Here is a 19845-nt window from a genome sequence, read left to right on the forward strand (position 1 = left end):
CCTAGGGAAATCCTGCCACACTCTGCTTCTATTTGGGCGTGGGGAGTCCGGAGAACTGGTCAAATGGAGGGAGCTCCAACAGGCACTATTACTAACAATGCAGCGACCCCCAAATCCCAAGTGTCCACTGCGTTAGGGAAGAGTTGCATTGCACCCAAAGTGATCCTCAGGGCTGACCATTTGTTAATTTGATGTGTCATAATTCCTGGAGACTTCCACCGCTGGGCCATGAAACTTAAAAGTTGAACCAGCAAGTTGCAGAATAGGCAAAGCTAAGAAGCCAGTTCCTCAGGGATAATTACAGGATGCTTAATCAGGGAGAGAGTAATTCCTCTTATCCTGGCACTGGAGGAGAAAATACGTGAAACTCAGGAGCAGGGCGGTCAGGTAGGGTGATCCGGGATGGGCTGGCTGGATAATAAGCTTTTGTTGAGCGAATGCAGGAGCCTCTGGGGCGGGGCAGCTTTCAGAGGCCGTCAGCTGTGACAGTTCACCTCCCAGCGCACCATCTGCCCAGGACTCTCTCTTTAGGGGAGACATAGATGCTTTCAGGGAGTGGAGAGCAGCGGGGGTGGGGTGGGGGAAGGCTGGCAAGAACCAGGGACAGCTCTGTTGGCGGGGGCTCCTGCCTGTTTTATATTACCACGGCGACTGAGTGTTGAAGCATGCTCCCCAGACGATGTTACAAATACACATAAACAGACATTCAGATACATTCAGTGAACACTTTCTCCTCGCCAGGGGTAAGGAAAACGTTTAAAAACTGCAGGGCTTCCCCCTACCCCCCTGGAAAGGATGCCCAAAGGTTCTGGCAGCCTGGGCGAGGGTGGTTGGATTGAGGAGCTGCCTGGGAAGGGCGGGCGGGCGTCGCCAAGACATTCCCAGACTGTCCCGGACCCCCGACTCGGGATCTCACCCGGCGAGTGCCTGGAGGAGACCCTAGCAGGGGCCGACCGGGAGGAGGCAAGAGTCTAGTGGAGAGGTAGATGTGGGCGGGGGCACAGAGCTGCAGCCCAGAGCAACCAGCGATCGCAGGGTGGGTGGGGGCGGTTTGTAAAAAGACATGAGTGCGGGGCACTGAGCAGCGGCCCTGAGAAGGGGCGAGAGCTTGTCTGAATCAAAGGTGTGTCGACAGAGGAGCTGGGAGTCTATACGGCGGGGAGCTTGAATCTATGCGGATTCTGTTCAAGAGGGGAGCTGGTCTTGAGAAAAAGGTGCAAAAAAAGAAAAAGTGAAAACAGTGGCGGGGTGCGACGGGTAGAGCACGGCCGTCCGGCGCGCGGACACCCTCTGCCCCCCGGGTGCTCGGACGGGCGCGGGTTTTGGCCTCCCAACACCGCACCCCACCCCTGGAGCGGGCCAGGCGCCCGCCCGCGACCCGGGGGCCTCCCCTCCCTCCCCTCCCCTCGCGCGGCCTCACCCCCGCGCCCCACCCCCGCCGAGCCGCGGAGGCCAGACGCGAGCGCAGGGCGCGGGGCGCGGGCGCGGCGGGCTGGCCATGGCACGGGCGGCGGGCTCGCGGGGCCGGCCCGGGCGGTGCGGGCTGCGCGGGCGGTGCGGGCGGGGCGCGCTGCTGGCCTGCGCCGCGTGGACCGCGGGCTGGGTGCTGGCGGCCGCGCTTCTGCTCCGCGCGCACCCGGGCGTCCTCTCCGAGCGCTGCACCGACGAGAAGAGCCGGCGCATCCTGGCCGCGCTGGTAGGTCCCGCCGCCTCACTGCCCCGCGCCGCGCGCCCTGGGGGCCGGGGACTCGGGGGCGGCCGTGGCACCCACGGTGGGGGGTCCGGACGCCCGGCAGGGAGTGCTCGGCGCGCACCATCCGGTCTCCAGCATGGGACTCTGCCCGGGAGTCCTCTGTGGGGGCGCGGGGGTGTCCTTCCCCATTTGCCAAAACTGGCCCCTCGTCCCAAGATAACCTTTCTGCCCCACTGCCCTTCCGCCGCCCGCGAGCCTGAGCTCCTAACAAAAGTTTGCGGGTCTGCTCCGAGTCTGCTGGTGAGGGCTGGGGGCCGGTGGGGACCACGCCTCTGCTCCTGGCGTCCCCGTCTCGACCCGCCGCTGTTCTGTGATTCCAGCCTGGGCTGCACCTCACCGAGCTCCATGCAGACGGCTAGTAGGGCCTTTGCCTCCCTCCCCACCAAGGCAGCAGCTCTCCCAGGCGCGTCCGTAGGACCCAAGGCAGAGCGCGCTCAGGCGAGCGGACCGCTTGGGAGGCGGCTCGGACCCCAGCGGTCCCCCGTCCTGGGGTCCTGACTACAGTCTCCTAATAGGCTCCCTAGCTGGGTCCGGCAACTAGGGAGAGACAGAAATGCAGCCTGCAGGCTGCTGCGCGCCCTGGGCCCCAGATGCGCATTAGTTGATTCCAAACGTTGGCAGCTCCTTAGTCTCTCTGTTTGGTTCGGAAGCTGATGCGCATTAAGAGACTTGAATAAAGGTAGGAACCCCTAGCAGAAAGGCCAAGAAAAGTGAAGGTAGTGGCAACTAGTTGTTACATTGATTAAGTGATTATTCACGTCCTTAAAATAGTGCCCCTAAGCATTTCGTGTGAAAAGTGATCTATTTTCTAAGAAATCTTCAAGAAACGCATGGGAAGTTTTCAGTCCAATTGCTTTTGTATGGGTGAGCCTTTTGAGACTGCAGGTTTTATGGTAGCATAAAGGCTTTCATGTAAATGACTATTTTTTGAAGTGAGATTGGAAAAATTAAAGAAACGAGGTGAAATGGACAAGCTAAACCAAATTATTTTCCCTGAGTCTGACGCGTCCTCGAGAATTGATCATAACGTTGATGAGATCCTAGTCAATTCCCTCCATCCTGCCAATAATCAATCACCTGTCATCTGTCTGTCAATCTATCTGTTCAGTCACAATGAAGGTATGTCAAGTTTTCTGTAAGCTGCAAGAGCACACTGATCTCAGTAGCTCATCTAAAAGTTCCCTTCACTGATAAAGACTTTTCCCTCTGTTTTGGGGAGACTGATTGACTAATTATAGTAAAAAAAAAAAACCTAATAGTTTGGACAGGATGGAACACCCATTTACAAAAATAATATGACAGTCTTTTAGATTAAAATGAAAAACAAACACTATGTTTCATCTCTTTACCTTTGGCTAAGCGAGAGAAGGCCTAATGGAAATTAAATAGCCTAGTGTAACTTAAGTAATTGCTAATCATAACTTTCCCAGCATCCCAGCTCATAAAATTAAAACCAATTCTGTTTGGGGGCTTTGCCAAAATCTCTCCAGTGGCAGCCCTAGGGGGTTGTTTTTAGTCTGACATCAAGCTGAAGAGACAGGTTCTGCCTTGGAAGACTCTCATTCTTTCCTGTGGCCAAAAGACTGATTTGAAATACCACATCTGTCTATCCCCCTGAAGTTCACCTGCCATGGTCTCACTGACCTGATGCTGGCGGGAGCATACTCGGAGGCCCTGTTTCAGGCTGCTGTTTCTCACACCACGTTCAGGGCCTGACTGTCTCCCTTCTCCATTCTGGATTTGCTCATGGGAGCCCCACCCAGCTCCCTTTCACCCAGGACACTGCAGACAAGACCGAGGTTTGAATAGGACCCCGGTCTCCACATCCCAGACTCCGCTGGGCCCTGGCCGCCACGCCGAGGCTGGCCATTGTGGACTGAATCGAGCCTGTGTCTCCCGGCTCCCCAAGCACTTTCAATTCATTCTGCCTGGCTTTTATCCTTCGTAATAAAACTGGCTGTTATTTTTCTGACTGGCCTCCAGACGCTCATTAGCTTTCACTCTGAACACCAGCACTGAAGAAATAGCTGCAGCTGAGCCCGGGGGAGCCCCTTTCCGTCAGGCGGAGCCCGGGGAGTCGTGGGGACCCTCTGTGCCCTCCCACCAGGCAGGTGGCATTGCTGGCCTGCCGGGGTCTGTGGAGGAAGCCGAGGGGCTGCTTATCAGCTGGGAGTCAGGTGTGCTGCTGCCCTCCCCAGGCCTCACCCCACCTCCGGAGGGAGCCCACCACCCTCCACACTCAAGAGGGAAAGAGAGTTAGAAGAGCCAGTTGGAACGGCTCCAGAGTCGAGCCCTGGGTCTCCCAGATTTGGAATTTTCTAGGCAGACGGCAGCCCTCCTCTTCACCATGACGCTTCAGCACATCCCATAATCAAGACACCCCCGCGAGGTTCCTAGAACCCTGCTTTCCCAGCGAACCGGGTCTGGAGGCCATGCCAGGTTGGTGAGCGTTGTGCTGGGCTTGATAATTAATTAACTTACTTTCCAATTTTCTTAAACGGAGGCAAAGGGATTCAACCAGGAAGCGTAAGCACGCATTCTACCGCTGAGCTATATCCCCCTGCCTTGTGCTTGGTAATTTATAAGCCGGGTCCTGCAGACAGCGCACTTTGCAGCGGGGCCCCGCTGATGCTCACCCTGGCAGGCTCCGAGCTAGGTAGGTTTATGTGTACTGTTTCATCCCCTCAGCAGCCTCTGGGAGGGATCTGCTTTCACTCTCCCCATTTCACAGATGGTGAAACCGAGCCCCAGAGAGGTGGAGTCACTTGTCCCAATTCACACAGCTACTGTGTCAGGAGCCAGAATGTGACTCGGAGAGGAGAGACCCCATGACAGTAACTGGCTTCTCCAATACTGAAAACTAAGTTTTCAGCACAGCACATCACTTCCAAAGCATCTCAGAGAGATTCCCGCAGACTCTGTTCTCCAGAGACTAGTTGGTCTTAATGTGATTTAATTTAGTCACTAACATCAGGGATTTCTTTTTACTAGGGCAGGCTTATCTTCCTTTGCTCTGAGAGGAAGCCAAGGCCGGGTGGGACACCCAGGGCACACCCCCAGAAGGACTCCGCAGCAGGGGATGGCTCTGTTTTCCCGAGCACTCTGGCCGTGTTTGTCATGTGTGTCTTCTAAGCTGTCCGGGGGTCAAGCAGGGCTGCACAGTGGGCTGGCTAATTGCTCTGAGAGTCCGCAAAGGAATTTTGTGGTGAGACATGCTACTAACCACACAAGAACTTAATGCTCCTTATAAACAAAAACAAGCACACAAAAGAAAACCCAGCCTCCAGGCATGACCTCTGAGACCCTGTCACCGGTTTCCCAGACTAGAGGGGACAGGTTTTGTTCTTGCCTGGGAACCGCGATACAATTGGAGAGATTCTAAGAGCGCTTCCTACAGGAACTGGGACTGCTGGGGATGCATGTCTGCAGTTTGCACACGAGCTATAAGAAACAGGGATCCGCTGTGAATTTCATTAATTAAAAAAATGCCAGTTAACTACAATGAGATTTTAACTTGTTCCCCCCCCCAGTTTATCTTAAAATCTGATACCACTGGATTTTGTATGCACATGCACTTGGGTACAGAACTGTATCTGTCTTCAAGCTGGCAGTTAGGACCTCCTCATATTCAGAGAATAGTGATTTTTTAAATGGAGTTAAAGTAAATAAACCACTTCTACTGAGTTAAAAAAGTTAGCTGCCTTAATAGGACATACTGCCAATAAAATAATTTCACTATTGTCTCTAACATGATGATAATTTTTAATTAGCTTGTAAACTTGTCATTGGTCCTTTAAATTGACTGTTTTTTAAATGCTGAGCTAAGTCTTTCTCTCAGTGTGGCAGGCACAGAGATGCAAAAAGACCCTGCAGACTCACTCACAGGACACTGGTAACCAGAGCAGCCACAGTGGACGAATTTTACATTCCCAATAAGAAGAGTAGGAACTGATATGCCCAAAACACTTCATCGTGAAGGAGGATGACAGAGCAGCTCTGTAATAACTAGTCTCATGTATACGTTGCCTCAGTGTGGATCTGAACCTTGCAGGTGGAGACATGGCAAGCGGAATTTTTGGCAGGACATCCCAGCCCCTCCCACCCTGGTGCCAGCTCTAAACTTGCTCTCCAATCCTCTAAACTGTGTCTGGTTCTCTGAACCCACAAGCAACTTTGCAACCACGGGCCCCTGTGCAGGTCATTCCCTGCCCTCTCCCTCCTGGTCCGCTAGGTGACCCACAGTTTGTCTTCCAAAATTGAGCTGGGACGCATCTCTGCAGGAAGAAGCCTCCTGGGGGGAGGGAGCCCTCTAGTGACCAGGGCTGGGCAGGGTGGGAGGGACTAGCATTCACAGAGACCACCAGGTCCTCTGCACAGGTGACCTCGGTTGACCTTCACAGGTCTCCTGTGACACAGTGTCATCATCTCATGTTACAGACTTGGAAACAAGCCACACGGAGGCAAACCCAGTCTGCCCCAGAGCCGAGCCTGGCCGTGCTCCTTTCTTGTTCCTACTCTGCGTCATGTAGGAGTTCGGAAGGCAGCTACCTTGCTCTGTGACTCCTGAGCCTATCACCTGTAGCTGGATCGTGGCTCAGCTCACACACTGCAGAGCTAAGCTGGGAAAAGTGGTGGTGTTAACACGAAGGTGGCTGGCGTGGCCGAAGTAGCTTGTCCATGGCCAACGCCGTCCTGGGGGAGTGGAGCGGGTGTCTGAGCTCACAGGACAGGGATAATTTTGGCCGCAGTTCCAGATGAGCAGTGTGAAGGCCCCGGGCAGTCACAGCTGATACCCTCCATGCTCCCTACTTTGGGTGCGGTGGCCAGGCCATGTCCACCTTCCCCACAGCCTCCTCTCCCTTTTGCCCAGCACGGCGGGAGCCACCTCGTCCTACCAAACTCGGATCTGTCACCTGCTTTCCTTTCTTGCTCAGTGCCGTTCCGTCCTTCGTACAAAAGCATCTTTGATTAAACTACAAATTTGACAATGCTCTAAAAACGATTATGGAATTGAATTAAACCATTTTGGGTATCAGATGTAAAGGGTTTGGGGGCTTTATAAGGCACTCAAGGAAAAACGTTGCCTTTGCTTATCAGGTTTATTACAGAGATGTGAAACTCTGTAAATACCAGATAAAGTAGAATAAAACTGCAACAAGTAAAATGAACACCTCCTATTATCTGTCATTCACATCTTTTCATTCTTGGGTCTTTTGACCACTTAACCCTTTCATCCCCACCTTACGGCTAAGATCATCCTGAAGCAGGTCTCAGAGGGGCCCGAACCAGCGCTGCTTTCTTACAAGGGTGATTTGGAAGCAATTCCAAACAAAGAGGGTAACTTAGAGGGTCCTGATCCTCTTCATTTCATGACCCCAAGCCCTGGAAAGAGTCGGTAGGATGAAAAGTAAAAGGAGGGCATTTGACCAAAATTGCGTTACGTTAAACTGCAGGATGAACACAGCAATGAGTGTATTTAAAACAGTTTCGTGGCTGTTTATTAATACAGCTGCATCAAGGCTGTTTGTTTTCCAAAGACAAAAAAACCAGCCCTGGGCAAACAGGGTGGCTTCCCAAGCTCCAGGGTCAGATAAAGGTCCAAGACTCTATCTGCAGGTCTCCATCACTTGCATCTTTGAGTTTGGCAAGCATGACACCCTCACATCCCAATACGATGCACCGAGACCTAACACCACCAGCAAAGGGGAAGCCGCGTGCTGGAGCCCCTCAGCATGAAGCCGAGGGGCCAGGGCAGATGGCTTGGCTTGGGTCTTCCAGGCTGTTGTCCAGTTACTGCCTAAAATGGTCCCTAAAATCCAGGTACTTGTTTTAAGAACTGGGAGTGTATCTTTTTTAATCAGCACTTTGGTCATATGCTTTGGACAGTTGGCTGAGAGTATTTCTAAAGATCCGCAATCCCTTATCTAATGCTCTAGGGCCAGGTCTGTTTTGGAATTCACACTTTTTTGGGTGTTGGATAATATGCAATATAAATACACCTTACATTTTGTGTATGAGGCAGCACCAGTAACCAAATTAAACAAATACAACTAATTAATGATTCTGCAGCAAAGAATATGCAAAGTCACAGGTCAAATACATTCAGACTATAAACAGCCTCACATCTTTTCAGTTAGGCTTGACCCCACGAGTCATGAAAAAGCTGCAGTTTTCAGAGGGTTCTGGGTTTTGTAATTATTCATATATCCAGGCACTGGAGGTATATTTTCTGCCTTGAAGGATCTGTGTACAATCTACGTGGGGTTAACAGAGCTGAGCAACACGGAGCCACCAGAGAGTGGGTGGCGTGTAATTACACACCTGACCTGCATTTTCCCACGTGGAAGGAAGATGCATTTGTGCAGGAGACAGGTGGAGTTAGAAAATATGCTCAAACCCTTGTAAAAATGGGTCTAGGTTTCCTGGAAGAGATAAAAAAAAAAGAAAGAGAAAGAAATAACACTCCTTCCTCTCGATCGGTATCACACCAGCCTCTCCTGTGCCCCCTCTAGCCGGTCAGAGGGGCAGGGCCTGGCTGGACAACTTCCTAGGAGGAATGTTTGTCGTGTGGGGGTGGGTGGGGATGTCACTAGGTGCCCCACGTGGCAGGAGGGCTGACGAGCTCTGAAGTTGAGGAGAAATTCCATCTGAGGGTCCCTGAGTGCTTCCTCACCACGGCCAGGCACCCAACACACCCTCCACTTCTGGAACGTACCCCACAGGGCTCCTCTTCCAAAAGGCATCCCCCGGGCTTCCCCTCCCAGTCCTGCCGACACCACCAGCCACCAGGTGTGTCCTAACTCATGTTTCCCGCAGTGGGTCCTCTTGACCCCTCCCACAGCCTGCTGGCCTTACAGCCACACCTCTTCCCATCCAGAAAACAACCGGCTGAGGGAGCAGTCCTATGGTAAGGGTCTTTCCTGGGGTCTCCAAGGCCCCGCCTCCTGAGATCTGGCTGCAGGTGAAAAGCTCTCCCGGTGACCTTGATGTGGGGCCGAGACTTGAGAACCAAGGGCCCAGTCCTTTCCCTGACAGTCCAGGACACTGAAACCCAGATGCACACGGCCTTTGCTGGCATCACCCAGCTGGACAGTGGGAGACCCGCTTCCTAACTGGTCCTGGGCCTGATGGGGAAATGGAACCACCAGGAGACACTCTCTCTAGTCTTTCACTCCCTAGTTGCTCTCTGACCCCTGGTTCAGACTCTCGAGGGTTCTCAAGAGCTACCAGGAGTGGTCTGGGCACAGAGACCCACTGTGTGACCGGCTGTCCCCTCCCTTCCAGTGCCGGGACTACCGCGGCGGCGCGCTGGTGGGGGACCTCTGCGAGGACCTGTGCGTGGCGGGGAAGCTGCTGTACCGGCGCTGCCTGTACTTCGAGCGGGGCAAGAAGGTGCTGCAGGCCGACTGGCGCGGCCGGCCCGTGGTCCTCAAGTCCGAGGAGGAGGCCTTCTCCAGCTTCCCACCACTCGGCCTCCTGGACGGCCAGCCCGACGACGGCGGCCAGGACTTCCCGGAGGCCGAGCTGCTCTTGCTGGCGGCCGGCGAGGTCAGGAGCGCGCTGGGCCTGGAGCTGGCCAACGGCAGCCTGGCGCCGCTGGGGCTGGGGCGGCGGGGCCCCCGGCGGCGGGGCCAGCTGGCCAGCCTGTGGGCGCTGCTCCAGCAGGATGAGTTCGTCCTGCTCAGCCTGCTGCGGGGCCTCAGCCCGCACGCGCCGCCCGTGCTGGGCTCCTGCGGCCACTTCTACGCCGTGGAGCACCTGGCGGCCGGCAGCCCCCACCACCGGGCCCTCTTCCCCCTGGACGGGGCGCCCCGCGGGGGCCGCGGCTGGGCCCGCGCTGTCAGTGGGATGGCGCTCAGCTTCCTGGACATGGTCGCCCACTTCGACCACGACTTCTCCCACCGCCTGCACCTCTGTGACATCAAACCCGAAAACTTTGCCATCAGAAGTGACTTCACGGTGAGTGCCCCTGGTGGGGAGGGTGTTTATCACGGGGAGGACAGAACCTTGGGGAGGGCGAATCAAATGGTAAACGGGAGGGTTTCTAAAATCCTGGGAAACCACTGCAAGTGATGCAGCCTGCCAGCCCGCACCACGCCGACCTGCCAAACCTTTCGGGTATGGACGAGAGAATTTCAAGAACATACTCCCTTGACACCCCAGGGCCAGGAATTGTGATGAAAGCTGCCGACAGTGGGAGGCAAGGTCTGTCCTCCTCAAGGGCTGTTCTGGTTTCTCCAAGCAGCTTAGCAGCTTCTTAGAGCCATTTGGAAACAAGTTCTTGCTTTGTGCAGAAAACAATCTTCAGGAGATGAGGAGACTCAGAGGATGATGAGGAAGGACGGCCTTCGGGGACCCACTGGGGGACCGTTTTCACACTGCCCGTGCTCTGGGATGATGCAGCTTTTTCTAATATTTTCTTCCTGGAGAGATGCTAGTTGGCTTCTCTTCTGCGGGTAAGACTTCTAGAGGCACAGCTGGAGTTCTGGTGCTTTCCACAAGAGGCACACCCGCCCGCATGGACAGGGCAGCCTCTGCCCTCCTCTGCAGAGGGCAGATGAATTTTATATCCCGCTCCAGGCAGTGCAGGTGCACAAAGAACTACCCGAGGTAGAGCAGCAGGAGGAACGTCAATGCTTCATTAAAAGATAATCACCTCCCAGGTCCCCTTCAGCTCAGGTAAACTCAGCTCAGGTAATCAGCGTCAGATTAGCACTATAGTGATCTAGGTGTCCCAACACAGGCGTCCTTGCCTGGGTCACTACTCCTGCTGCAGGTGAATGGCCAGGCCAGCTTAACTCCAGCCACCTCGGTGGGCCGGTCATTATGGGCCTGGCTCACGGCCAAACAATGTTCTTCATCACAGATAAAAACATAAAGGGAGAAAAGGAAGGTACCATTACTGCCAGCTAAGCGCTTCCACAGCAGGCAGCACAGTGATGCTCTCCTCAAAGAGCTGGAAGTCTCGGGAGCTAAATTTGCCCCCAGTGTAAATCGCTCTCCAAGCGCGTCTCTTGCCGTGAAGGGCGCTGCAGCATCCTGGCCGAAGTGCTTTGTCCTAACGCCCCGTCCTGGCTGGCCCAAGGGGCGGACAGGCTGGGGGTGCCTCCAAGTGTGGAGGGGAAGTAGCTGAGAGGTTCTGGGAAGTTCCAGAAGGTTCTGGGAAGTTCCAGGCGGGGCCACATGTCGCCATGAGTTCTGCAGGTGCTCAGCCCTGTCTGCGATACCCTGAGCACCATGAGACCCCACCAGAGGAGCTGTGAGTGGGAGGGACCCCAGACTCATTCAGCGTATTTCTTAAAGCCGAGATCCTGGCCAAGGCTCCCCTGCTTGGTGAGCAAGAAGACTGGCTTGTGTGGCCCCCAACATGTGCCTTCCAGCATCTTGCTCACCACAGGCATGAAACATTCGTTCAGTGAAACTGCAGCTGTGCTCTGACCAACCCTGACTGCCGCGGGCAATGGTGCAGGGGCCCTCGGGGCCTCACCTCCGCCCCAGCGCTCGCTCGGATGAGGACAGGGAGGGGAGGACAGCAGAGCCCCCTTTGCCCAGCCTGGCATTACTGACCTTCCTTACAGATGTGGAGATCCACAATGTGAATTTTACCTCTGATTTTACAACTTTTAAGTGAAAACCAGTGGTCCTAGCATCACCAGGGAACATGCTAGAAACGCAAATTCTCTGACTCCACTACTGAGTCTGAAACTCTGGGATGGGATGTGGCCGTCTGTGTTTTAAAGGCAAGTCCTCCAGGTGATTCTGCCATGTGTTCAGCATGAGAACCAGCAGAGCTAGCAGCTAAGGGACCAGCAGGTGGGTCCCTACTTTGGCCCCTGTTGTGGTGTCGCCCAGGTGGAAGGAGGGCGTGTCCTTCAGATGACAGGTGAGGACTGATGACTGCAGTCACCCACTGTCTCCAGGGTTAGTGTTACGGTTAGGGTCACCCTTGCAAGTCTGAGAATTTGTCCGGTGGTTGCAAACAAACTAGGAAAACACCCTTCCTTCCAAGGGCTCTTTTCAAACAGATGGTGTGGTTTCTACTTGAGAGGCACACTTTCCAGGGGAGAACAAAATAATCCTCGTCAGTCCTTTCTCGTCTGATGCCAGGATGAATTCTGGAGACGATGCAATTAGGTAATTTTGTGCAGGAAGAATGTTACGATTCTCCGGATGTTCTCTAAGAAACTCATGCAGGCTTTTCTGTTCATTTCGTAACTGTTCTTATTTTAGTGCATTGAGTTATGCTCACAGCAGCTGGAATCCATTCTGCACCATACACTAAGAATTAAAAAATAAATCTGGCTCTTCCTGGGAGATAAGAAAGGACCAATCAGAGATGGAAGAAAGAAGTATCAGGAGGCTGGAATCCCACTGCGGGGCCCAGGGAAGCTGGGGGGATGGCCAGGAGCCAGCAAAAGAAGAGGAGGACCCTGGAGCCCCCAAATAAATTACAAAAGACAATAGACTCATTAGCATAGCCTAACACATATTTAGTGTATTAACCAGTATAAATCAAGAAATGAGGTATTTCTTTTGGCTAAATAATGAGAGAGAAAAACTGATTAAAATGATCATTTGTTTGTGGTGCCTGAATTAGTCATTAGGCAAAGCTCTCAAACGGGGACACGTTCCCTGTTCTTTCGTGTCATTATTCTCCATATATTTGGAAATAAATTATTTTCCCTCCTCTCTTGTGCTGAATAATCCCCAACAAACTGCCTTCTGGCGTCAATTCTGAAGAGAAAACAAACTGCCACCTGGGATGTGCCTCTGCAGAGAACTGAGGAGAAAACGAACCCCTTTTTGCGATGCTACCAGAGGCCGACCTGTGAAGGCTTGTGAAACGCCACAGACTGCATCAGATTCATCAAGTCTTCGAACAGCTCTTTAATACCTCGCAGCTATACACTGCTTGGTTTGGGCAGAGTCCAGGTTTTCTCGGGTTTGAGCTCATCTTTTTTTTTTTTTTAATTCAGGTGGTGGAGGAAAATCTGCATAATTTAGATGTTATTCTTTTACTGGTTTTGAAGCCTACTTGGTCTGAAGCCAGGAAGATAAGTGTGAAATTCCAGGGGGTCATCAGATTTTCATGCTGATAGTGTGACTTAGTTTCTGAAGCTGTTGGATCAGGGTCCAAATGTATCAACCCTCATTTGAGAACTTTGGATCTGCCACTTGTCCCTGTCCCTTGGAGGCCAGCTGACTCAGGTCACGGGCCATAACTAGACAACGCAGGCACCGGCCACCCCATTTTCACCATCACATCCACTACCTGCCCCTGGAATGCAGTTTTATTTTGTTGCTTCTATCCACAGGGGTAGACTGTCTGCGCCTCACAGCTTTTATATTCCTGAGACTTGAATGTCAGAAACCAAGTGAGAAAGCAATGGACGGAGAGTCAATTCCTTTTTTAAGATATTTCAGAGATTCAACTTTTAAATCTGGGAAAACTTTTAAAGATGAAAAGTGATACTAGTTCCAAATTCTAGGCTTTCACTAGTGACTGCACAGGTCCTTTCTGCAGTTAAACCCTTGCAGTACAGTCTGTGCCAGTGGCTTGTGTGTCCCCAGAACGGTCTGGCTCCTCTCCCGGCCAGCAGACTTCTGTGACCCCCGAGGCCTGTGACACCAGCGCCTGCCAACAGGAACAGGCCTGCTGCACGGGCTCCCTCTGTGCTGAGCCCCCTGGGGGTCCTCTTGATACCTGTGTGCTGTTCCCATTACAGGTAGTGGCTATTGATGTGGACATGGCCTTTTTTGAACCTAAAATGAGGGAAATTCTTGAACAGAATTGCACAGGAGATGAAGACTGCAATTTCTTTGACTGTTTTTCAAAGTGTGACCTGCGAGTCCACAGATGTGGAGCCCAGAGAGCCAATAGCAACCTGCAGGTGAGCGGTGCTGCCTCCGGGGCCGGGGACCCTGTTCCCCCTGCGGGGGGACCCTGTTCTCTCTGGGTGCCTCTGGTCACCAAGCCGTGGCATCCGGGTGACGGAGCCAAAGGTCATCGCCCTTTCTACACCACCTGGGCTTGGTATGGTCAGTAAGGGCAGGATGGTGGGAGGTGGGGGGTCATGTGCTCTTTGTTGTCTACCCCAGGGGTTGCTGGTCAAGGAACGCCACAGGCCTGATGGGTGGTGCTCCCAGCACAGCCATCACTGGGCTCCCCGCAGCCACGGGGGCTCGCGTGGCTGTTCCCTCTGGGTCTGATTTCTGCATCTACACACACGCACACACACGCACACACACACGTGCACACGCACACACACACAGAATGAGCATCCAGAGGCTGACCCACCAAGGATAAGACTGGAAACAGTGCAAAGCAGCCGAACCAGAGAGGCTGGGCACACACCTCAGTCCCAACAGGCAAGGCGTTAGGCCAGCAGGGGTTAACAGAGGGAGAAACAGCATGTGTCCCACGTCCAGGAGACCAGCAATAAAGAGGAACCTGTACTGGGTCCAGGCTCTCAGATCTGGTCAGAGTCAGGGAGACCCAGATGCAGTGCTAAAGCCCCCAGCCGTGGGCAGACCTCTCCCTTCTCTGGGCAGACGTCCACTCCCGGCCCTCGCTCCGGCTCTCAGGTAGGTGCAGGTGAGCCCAGCTCATAGGTGTTGATAAGACCAGGAAGACGTCCTGGCAGGGAAGCTGGGCTCACCTCCAACACCGCTGATCTATGCTCTAGCCTCAACTTTCCTACTTTTTTATTCTCCTATCCAGTCCACTCCCCAATCTCACCTCCTCTTCAGTCTGTTCATCCTCACACTTCTCCAACCCGTAAGGCCAATACGACCCCGATGCAGACCTGGTGACACAGACTTAGAGCCTGGAGCCGCATCACCCAGTAACGGAGAACTGACCTGGGGAGACCTGGACAGCTTGTAGTTAACCTGGCGGTCCTGGACCCGGCAGGGCAGAGCCGTGGGTCGGAAGCCCAGTGGAAGCCTCTCCAACACAGCCTCTTTAATGTGACGTGGACTCGCTCCGTCGGTGGGTCTGCAGTGAGATTGTTCTTCTTCAGCTGTGGGAACAAGATGTTTTCACTACAGTGTCAGCCACCTGTGACCTCACCCCACAAAGTGGGGAGACTAACACCTGCCCTGCGCACATAATGGGAGACTAAGGGTATATCCTTAATACAGAAAGGGCTCTCATAGAGCTGTGAAGAGGCAAGAGGGACACACACAAAACTGGCTAGAGAACATGGAACAAATACACGGGAGATGGAGTGCAAAGGGCCAGAGAACCTGGAAAATACTTAATCTCACTACATGCAAATGAAAACCCAGTGATCATGATTTTTTTACTTTCAACTATTGGGAATAGTTGTTAAAATGCTATTTAATCAGCAGGTGAGGCTTCAGGGAAATAGATAAGAGTATATTGTTAACATGATTGTTAAATTCTCTCTCTCTGGAGGGTACATGACTGTTACAAATATTCACTCTCTTTTAGTCAAGCATTCTCATTTGTGTACATATTTGATCACTATTGCCTTTGAAGACCTGGAGATGAAATTATGTTTTAAGGATATGAGAAAATATGAAGCATTCATTAAGTAAAAAAAAAATGCAGGTTACAAATCAGCATTTACCACATGATCTCATTTTGGTAAATAGTATGTGACTGGAAAAAAAAAAAGATACCAAAACATCAAAAGCAATTATTTATGGACCAGAGGATTACAGATAATTTGTATTTTCTTCATTTTTTCCTATATTTAAAAAATTTTCTACAGTGATACGTATTACTTTTCTAACTTACACTTTTACTCAGAAAAAAAAATCCCTGCCCTGTATCAATTGGTGGACAGATCAAAGGAATATAATTTTTTTTAATTGCAGAAATAGACTGAATGACACATAGGCATTTAGCATGTGACAAACACAGCCTCTCGGGCCACGGGGAGGGCAGCTGGGTTGTACAGTGAGCGGTGCTGGTAACGTGTGGGAACAACAAATGATCGAATTAACTCCTGTCTCAAGCCTTATGTCAGACTAAATTCCAGATGGCTCAGATACTTAACACCTAAAACATGAAATCCTAAATGTTCCATAAAAAAACCTAGGAGAATTTAAAATATTTTCCTAGAGTTCGGAAGGACTTTCTAAGTACAGAACAAAGCTCAGAGGCTGTAATAGGAAGAACTGACACAGTTAACCATCTTAAAAATATCCATGTGGCAAAAACAAGACAAAATTACAAGACACATGAGGAAACGTAAAAGAGAAAGCTGGCAAAATATTCACTGTTGCTCTTACAGGCCAGGAAAGTAGGGGCCGGACTCTGCCCTTAGTCCCCGGGTGCCGAGGCTAACGTGCCCCCCAGGATGGTCCTCGGCCCACCACAGGTTTTTCACCATGGTTACCCCACATCCCAGGGCCGTGTCTACTGACTGGTCAGTGGGGGCAGAGGCATATTCAAAGTCTGGCCCCCGGGCCTCTATAAGGAACAGCTCAGTAGGTCACCCCAGCACCAGAAGTCTACCTTCTCCCTTCTCCCACAGTTCTGTGGAAAGATGGTTCCTGAGAACGTACCTTCATAAATCCCTGCATGCAAACCTCCATCTTACAGTCTGCTCCCCAGGAAACCAACCTAAGCAAGGGGCTAATATCCTTAATACACAAAGGGCATTTAGAAATCAATATGAAAAAAAGGGCCAACAATCTTATGGAAATGTGGGCAAGAACATCATTTTGACCATTCACTGGAAAGGAAGCATAAGCATTTTCAACCTGACTGATTAAGAAGAAGACAAATTAAACCACTTCCATTTACCAGTTGGCAAAAATGAAAGACAACACGTGTTGGTGAGGCACGGGGAAAACAAGCATTCTTGTGAAAGGCTGCTGTGAGAGTGTAACTTGGTACAACTTTTATAGGGTTAATCTGGCAATATCTATCAAAACAAAAAATGCACATAATCTGGCCCAAAAATTTCATTTTCAGAAACTTATTCACTTGCAAAATTAAAATGTCCTATCTGCAAGGTACTTATTGCAGCATTTTTCATAATAGCAAAAGTTAGTGAACAACCTAAATTTCTATGAGTAGGGAACTAGCTCAATAATTTGACACAGCCACACATTTGAGGTACAGCCATTAAAACAGAGAGAGTATCCTTATAAGGCTTGAAGGCTCACCCTGATATTTGGTTAAATGGGAAAGGAAGCTCTAGGAACAGGTGTGTAATACACTCCTGTCCAAGGAAAGTGAAGAAAAAGGAAATGCATGCGTATGTATAACCTCTCCAGAAGGATATTCAAGGAAGTAAATGGTTGCCTATCAGAGCCGGAGGCTAAGTGTTTGGCTGTCAGGAGTGGGAATGGAGACTAAGATTACAGTCTATCTTCTTGGACATTTTCAGTGTTTGCACCTGAAAATGTACTATCAACTCAAAAAAGAAATAATTTGTTTTTTAATAGAATCTTTGTCCCTGCAGGGGTTGGGAAACAGAAGTTCGTTATTTGCCTCTATGAAACAGGAGCTCTGTAACAATGAGGCACTTGTTAAGTGAATCTAACACAAAGTGTGGTGTGGAAAAGCATTAAGGATGCAGCTCTCAGTCCAGCCCTCCCACGAGAGAGGAGACTGTAAACCAGACAGCATGACTGAATTGGGAATTCAAAGAGCTCTTCAGCATGAGCGAATTTCATACCCAATGAGAATTAAAGGCTGTGAGATAGGGGCTTAATTTTTACTTCTCCTAAAATAAAACAGTCAAAAGGCTCCTTAAAGGAGCAGCCTCTCCTCTCCCATTTACCTTTTTTCAGTTGGGCCTCAAAGTCCCATCTCATTCACACCAACGTGTCCTCTGGCCCTCAGGACACCCCGTGTCAGCTGGTGATCACTGTCACCGTCACCAACCTCTGGGTAAGAAACCCGGCCTCAGGAGTGCATGACAGCGGGGCTGGCTGCCTCAGACCGGCCAGGGCCCACTCCTCACGCAGCAGTTCCTGCCTGTGACGTTCTGCTCCCTTTTCTCTTCAACAGCGTATTCAGTCTGTTCCCAACAGCTCGGAGGCTGGAAAAGGCGCTGTCCACCTCCCGGGAGGCGGCCTCCCCCTCGCCGAGCCTGTGCTGGGTGGCTCTGGGGCCAGGAGGGCACGCACTTTTCGGAGGCCGGCGACCTCCAGGGCCCCCCTTGGAGGGGCGGAGTGAGGGAGGTCGGGGAAGTTCCCGGGGCGACCCTCCGGCCTGAAATGACGTGTCGCCCCTCTCCCCCAGGTCATCTGTGAGAAGATCTTCCGCCACTGGTTCTCCTCGCCTCTCAGGAGCCCCGCCGTCTCCCTCCCGCTTGGGCGGCAGCTGCGGGCCGCGGTGCAGGAGTGCGCGGCCCCGGGGGACCCCCAGGGACGCGCGCCCCGCAGCGTGTTCTCGAAGCTTCGGCGCCTCCTCCAGGCCGCGCTGCGGGAGCTGCAGGAGAAGGACAAATAGCCACTCTGGCCCCTAAGGTGCTCACCCCGGAGACGCCAGCTCCTGGTGAGAGGAGCCGTGCCCACCGTGCAGGGAAGGGCCTCTGAGAGGCTGTGCGGGTGGAGCGCAGGTCGCCCGGCGCCAACTGTCACCCGCGGGACAGAGACACGGGGCAGGGCGTCCGCAGGCTGCTTTGGGTCGCAGGGCCTGGGCCGTCCGGCACCGCCCCGCGCAGCACGGGCCCGCGCAGCCGCAGTGCGTGCGGGGAGGGAGCACGCGGGCCCCCGCCGATTCCCGCGAGTCTTACCGCATTAAAAAGTGCATGTGTGCGTGTGCACGAATGTGAGTGTGCACACTACCGCGAGAGTTGTCCGGGGTGGCCGTGCGTGCCGACGTGAGCACGTGCGGGAGCAGGTGGGTGTGGGGGGATCGCTTCCGGGCGGGCCGAGGGGCTTTCCCCGCTGGGGCCGCGTGCCTAGCCGGCCAGGACGAGGCTCTTTCTTTGGAGTCGAATACAGTAAAATCCCCACAGGTCTCCAGGGAGGCCTCGGTGCGTGGACGCTCCCAGAAGCGCTCTCCGGCAGGTCCGCTTGCTCCGATGCCCGCGGGGGAGCAGAGTGGTTTGCGCTGTACTTCCCAAGCAGGCGTCAGGACAGATGATCAGTTCTGATTATCAAAATGTATTAACATAACAAGTACACAAATCAAACATTTACACGGTCGATTTATGGAAAGGCACACACTTACTGGAAATTACAACTGCTTTGGCAAATGCAAGCTGACTGGTCAGCACATTTCTGGATAACAAGGAAACAGCGCGTTAGAGTACTTTCTGGAGAAAAGCATTTCGAGAGACAACCGCTCTTCGTTGTTATGTGGTTCCAAGGCAGCTTGTCATCTGGAGAGGTTTTCACAGGAGGAGTGGATTTTCCCTTAAACCCTTTTCTCTCTTTAGTTCCAGTTCCATTTCATTGCTCTGTGTCAGGACACACAAACTGGCCTGGCGTTTCAATCGAAGTGTGTGTGTGCTTACTGGAAGGCTCCTTAACCTGAGCCAGAAGCTGGGGGTCGGGCTCTGGTTTCTCACACCAAGCAGTTGTGTAACTTTAGATGAGGAAATTACCTGCTGCCTCCATGTCTCCCCTGCAAATGTGATATAAATGTTCTTCAGGGAGTTGAATGAGATAAAGTAGGTGAAAAGGGGTGAGCTTGGCAGGGAATTAAAGCACAGATGCAAACGTTTCCCTCCAAGATACGGTGCATTTTAATCCACTTTAACCATTTAAATCAATCTCCTTCTGGTCAGTGCCACTGAAGGGGGGCTCCCCAAAGAGCAAGGACAGAGCAGAAAGGGGTGGGGGCCAGCAGGGTCTCCCGATGTGGCCCTTTATGCAGCTGGCCAGAGCAGAGCTGGGAAAGGCATTCCTTCATAGGCATACACAGCATCTCTATTTACTATTTTTTTAACTCCGCGAAGCCAGTTTTTCTCTCATCTTTTCAGTCTGTGACTGAAAGAACACCTTCTTGTGTGTCAAGAGTAAGGCCTGGCCCAGAAAACGCGCTGAAAAGTGTAGCTGATTACAACTATGATTTGATCACTATTACAACTTCTACAAAGGCAACTTGTACTGTAACTACTGTTAAGAATTAGCCCCAGACAATCCTGGAGAGAAGA

The 19845-nt window shown here is 52.3% G+C and overlaps 1 protein-coding gene and 1 long non-coding RNA gene across 4 annotated transcripts in view; one reads left to right on the plus strand and one right to left on the minus strand.

The window, feature by feature from the left end:
* LOC140690503 (uncharacterized) overlaps positions 1–18296 on the minus strand; it is a 37275-nt gene extending 18979 nt beyond the window's left edge. For all 3 annotated transcript variants that reach the window (XR_012065815.1, XR_012065813.1, XR_012065814.1), the window contains exons 1-2: positions 17518–18296; positions 14615–14775 (exon numbers count right to left, since the gene is read on the minus strand). This is a non-coding gene — a long non-coding RNA (uncharacterized lncRNA). The remainder of the gene's footprint in view (positions 1–14614; positions 14776–17517) is intronic.
* On the plus strand, positions 1493–18296 carry DIPK1C (divergent protein kinase domain 1C). The gene is made up of 4 exons (XM_072952354.1): positions 1493–1696; positions 9038–9712; positions 13480–13644; positions 17982–18296. The coding sequence occupies exons 1-4, from the start codon at positions 1499–1501 to the stop codon at positions 18189–18191; spliced, it is 1248 nt and encodes a 415-aa protein (XP_072808455.1). The 5' UTR covers positions 1493–1498; the 3' UTR covers positions 18192–18296.
* Positions 18297–19845: the final 1549 nt, after the last annotated feature.

This window comes from Vicugna pacos, chromosome 30 (genome assembly GCF_048564905.1).
Source record: "Vicugna pacos chromosome 30, VicPac4, whole genome shotgun sequence".
In the NCBI taxonomy this organism is placed as follows: Eukaryota; Metazoa; Chordata; class Mammalia; order Artiodactyla; family Camelidae; genus Vicugna; species Vicugna pacos.

Bases quoted from the DNA above. Each gene is read 5' to 3' on its own strand.
- DIPK1C (XM_072952354.1), top strand. From the start codon at position 1,499: ATGGCACGGGCGGCGGGCTCGCGGGGCCGGCCCGGGCGGTGCGGGCTG. The intron at 1,697-9,037 runs GTAGGTCCCGCC...CCTCCCTTCCAG, and splicing joins GGCGCATCCTGGCCGCGCTG to TGCCGGGACTACCGCGGCGG. The intron at 13,645-17,981 runs GTGAGCGGTGCT...CCTCTCCCCCAG, and splicing joins GAGCCAATAGCAACCTGCAG to GTCATCTGTGAGAAGATCTT.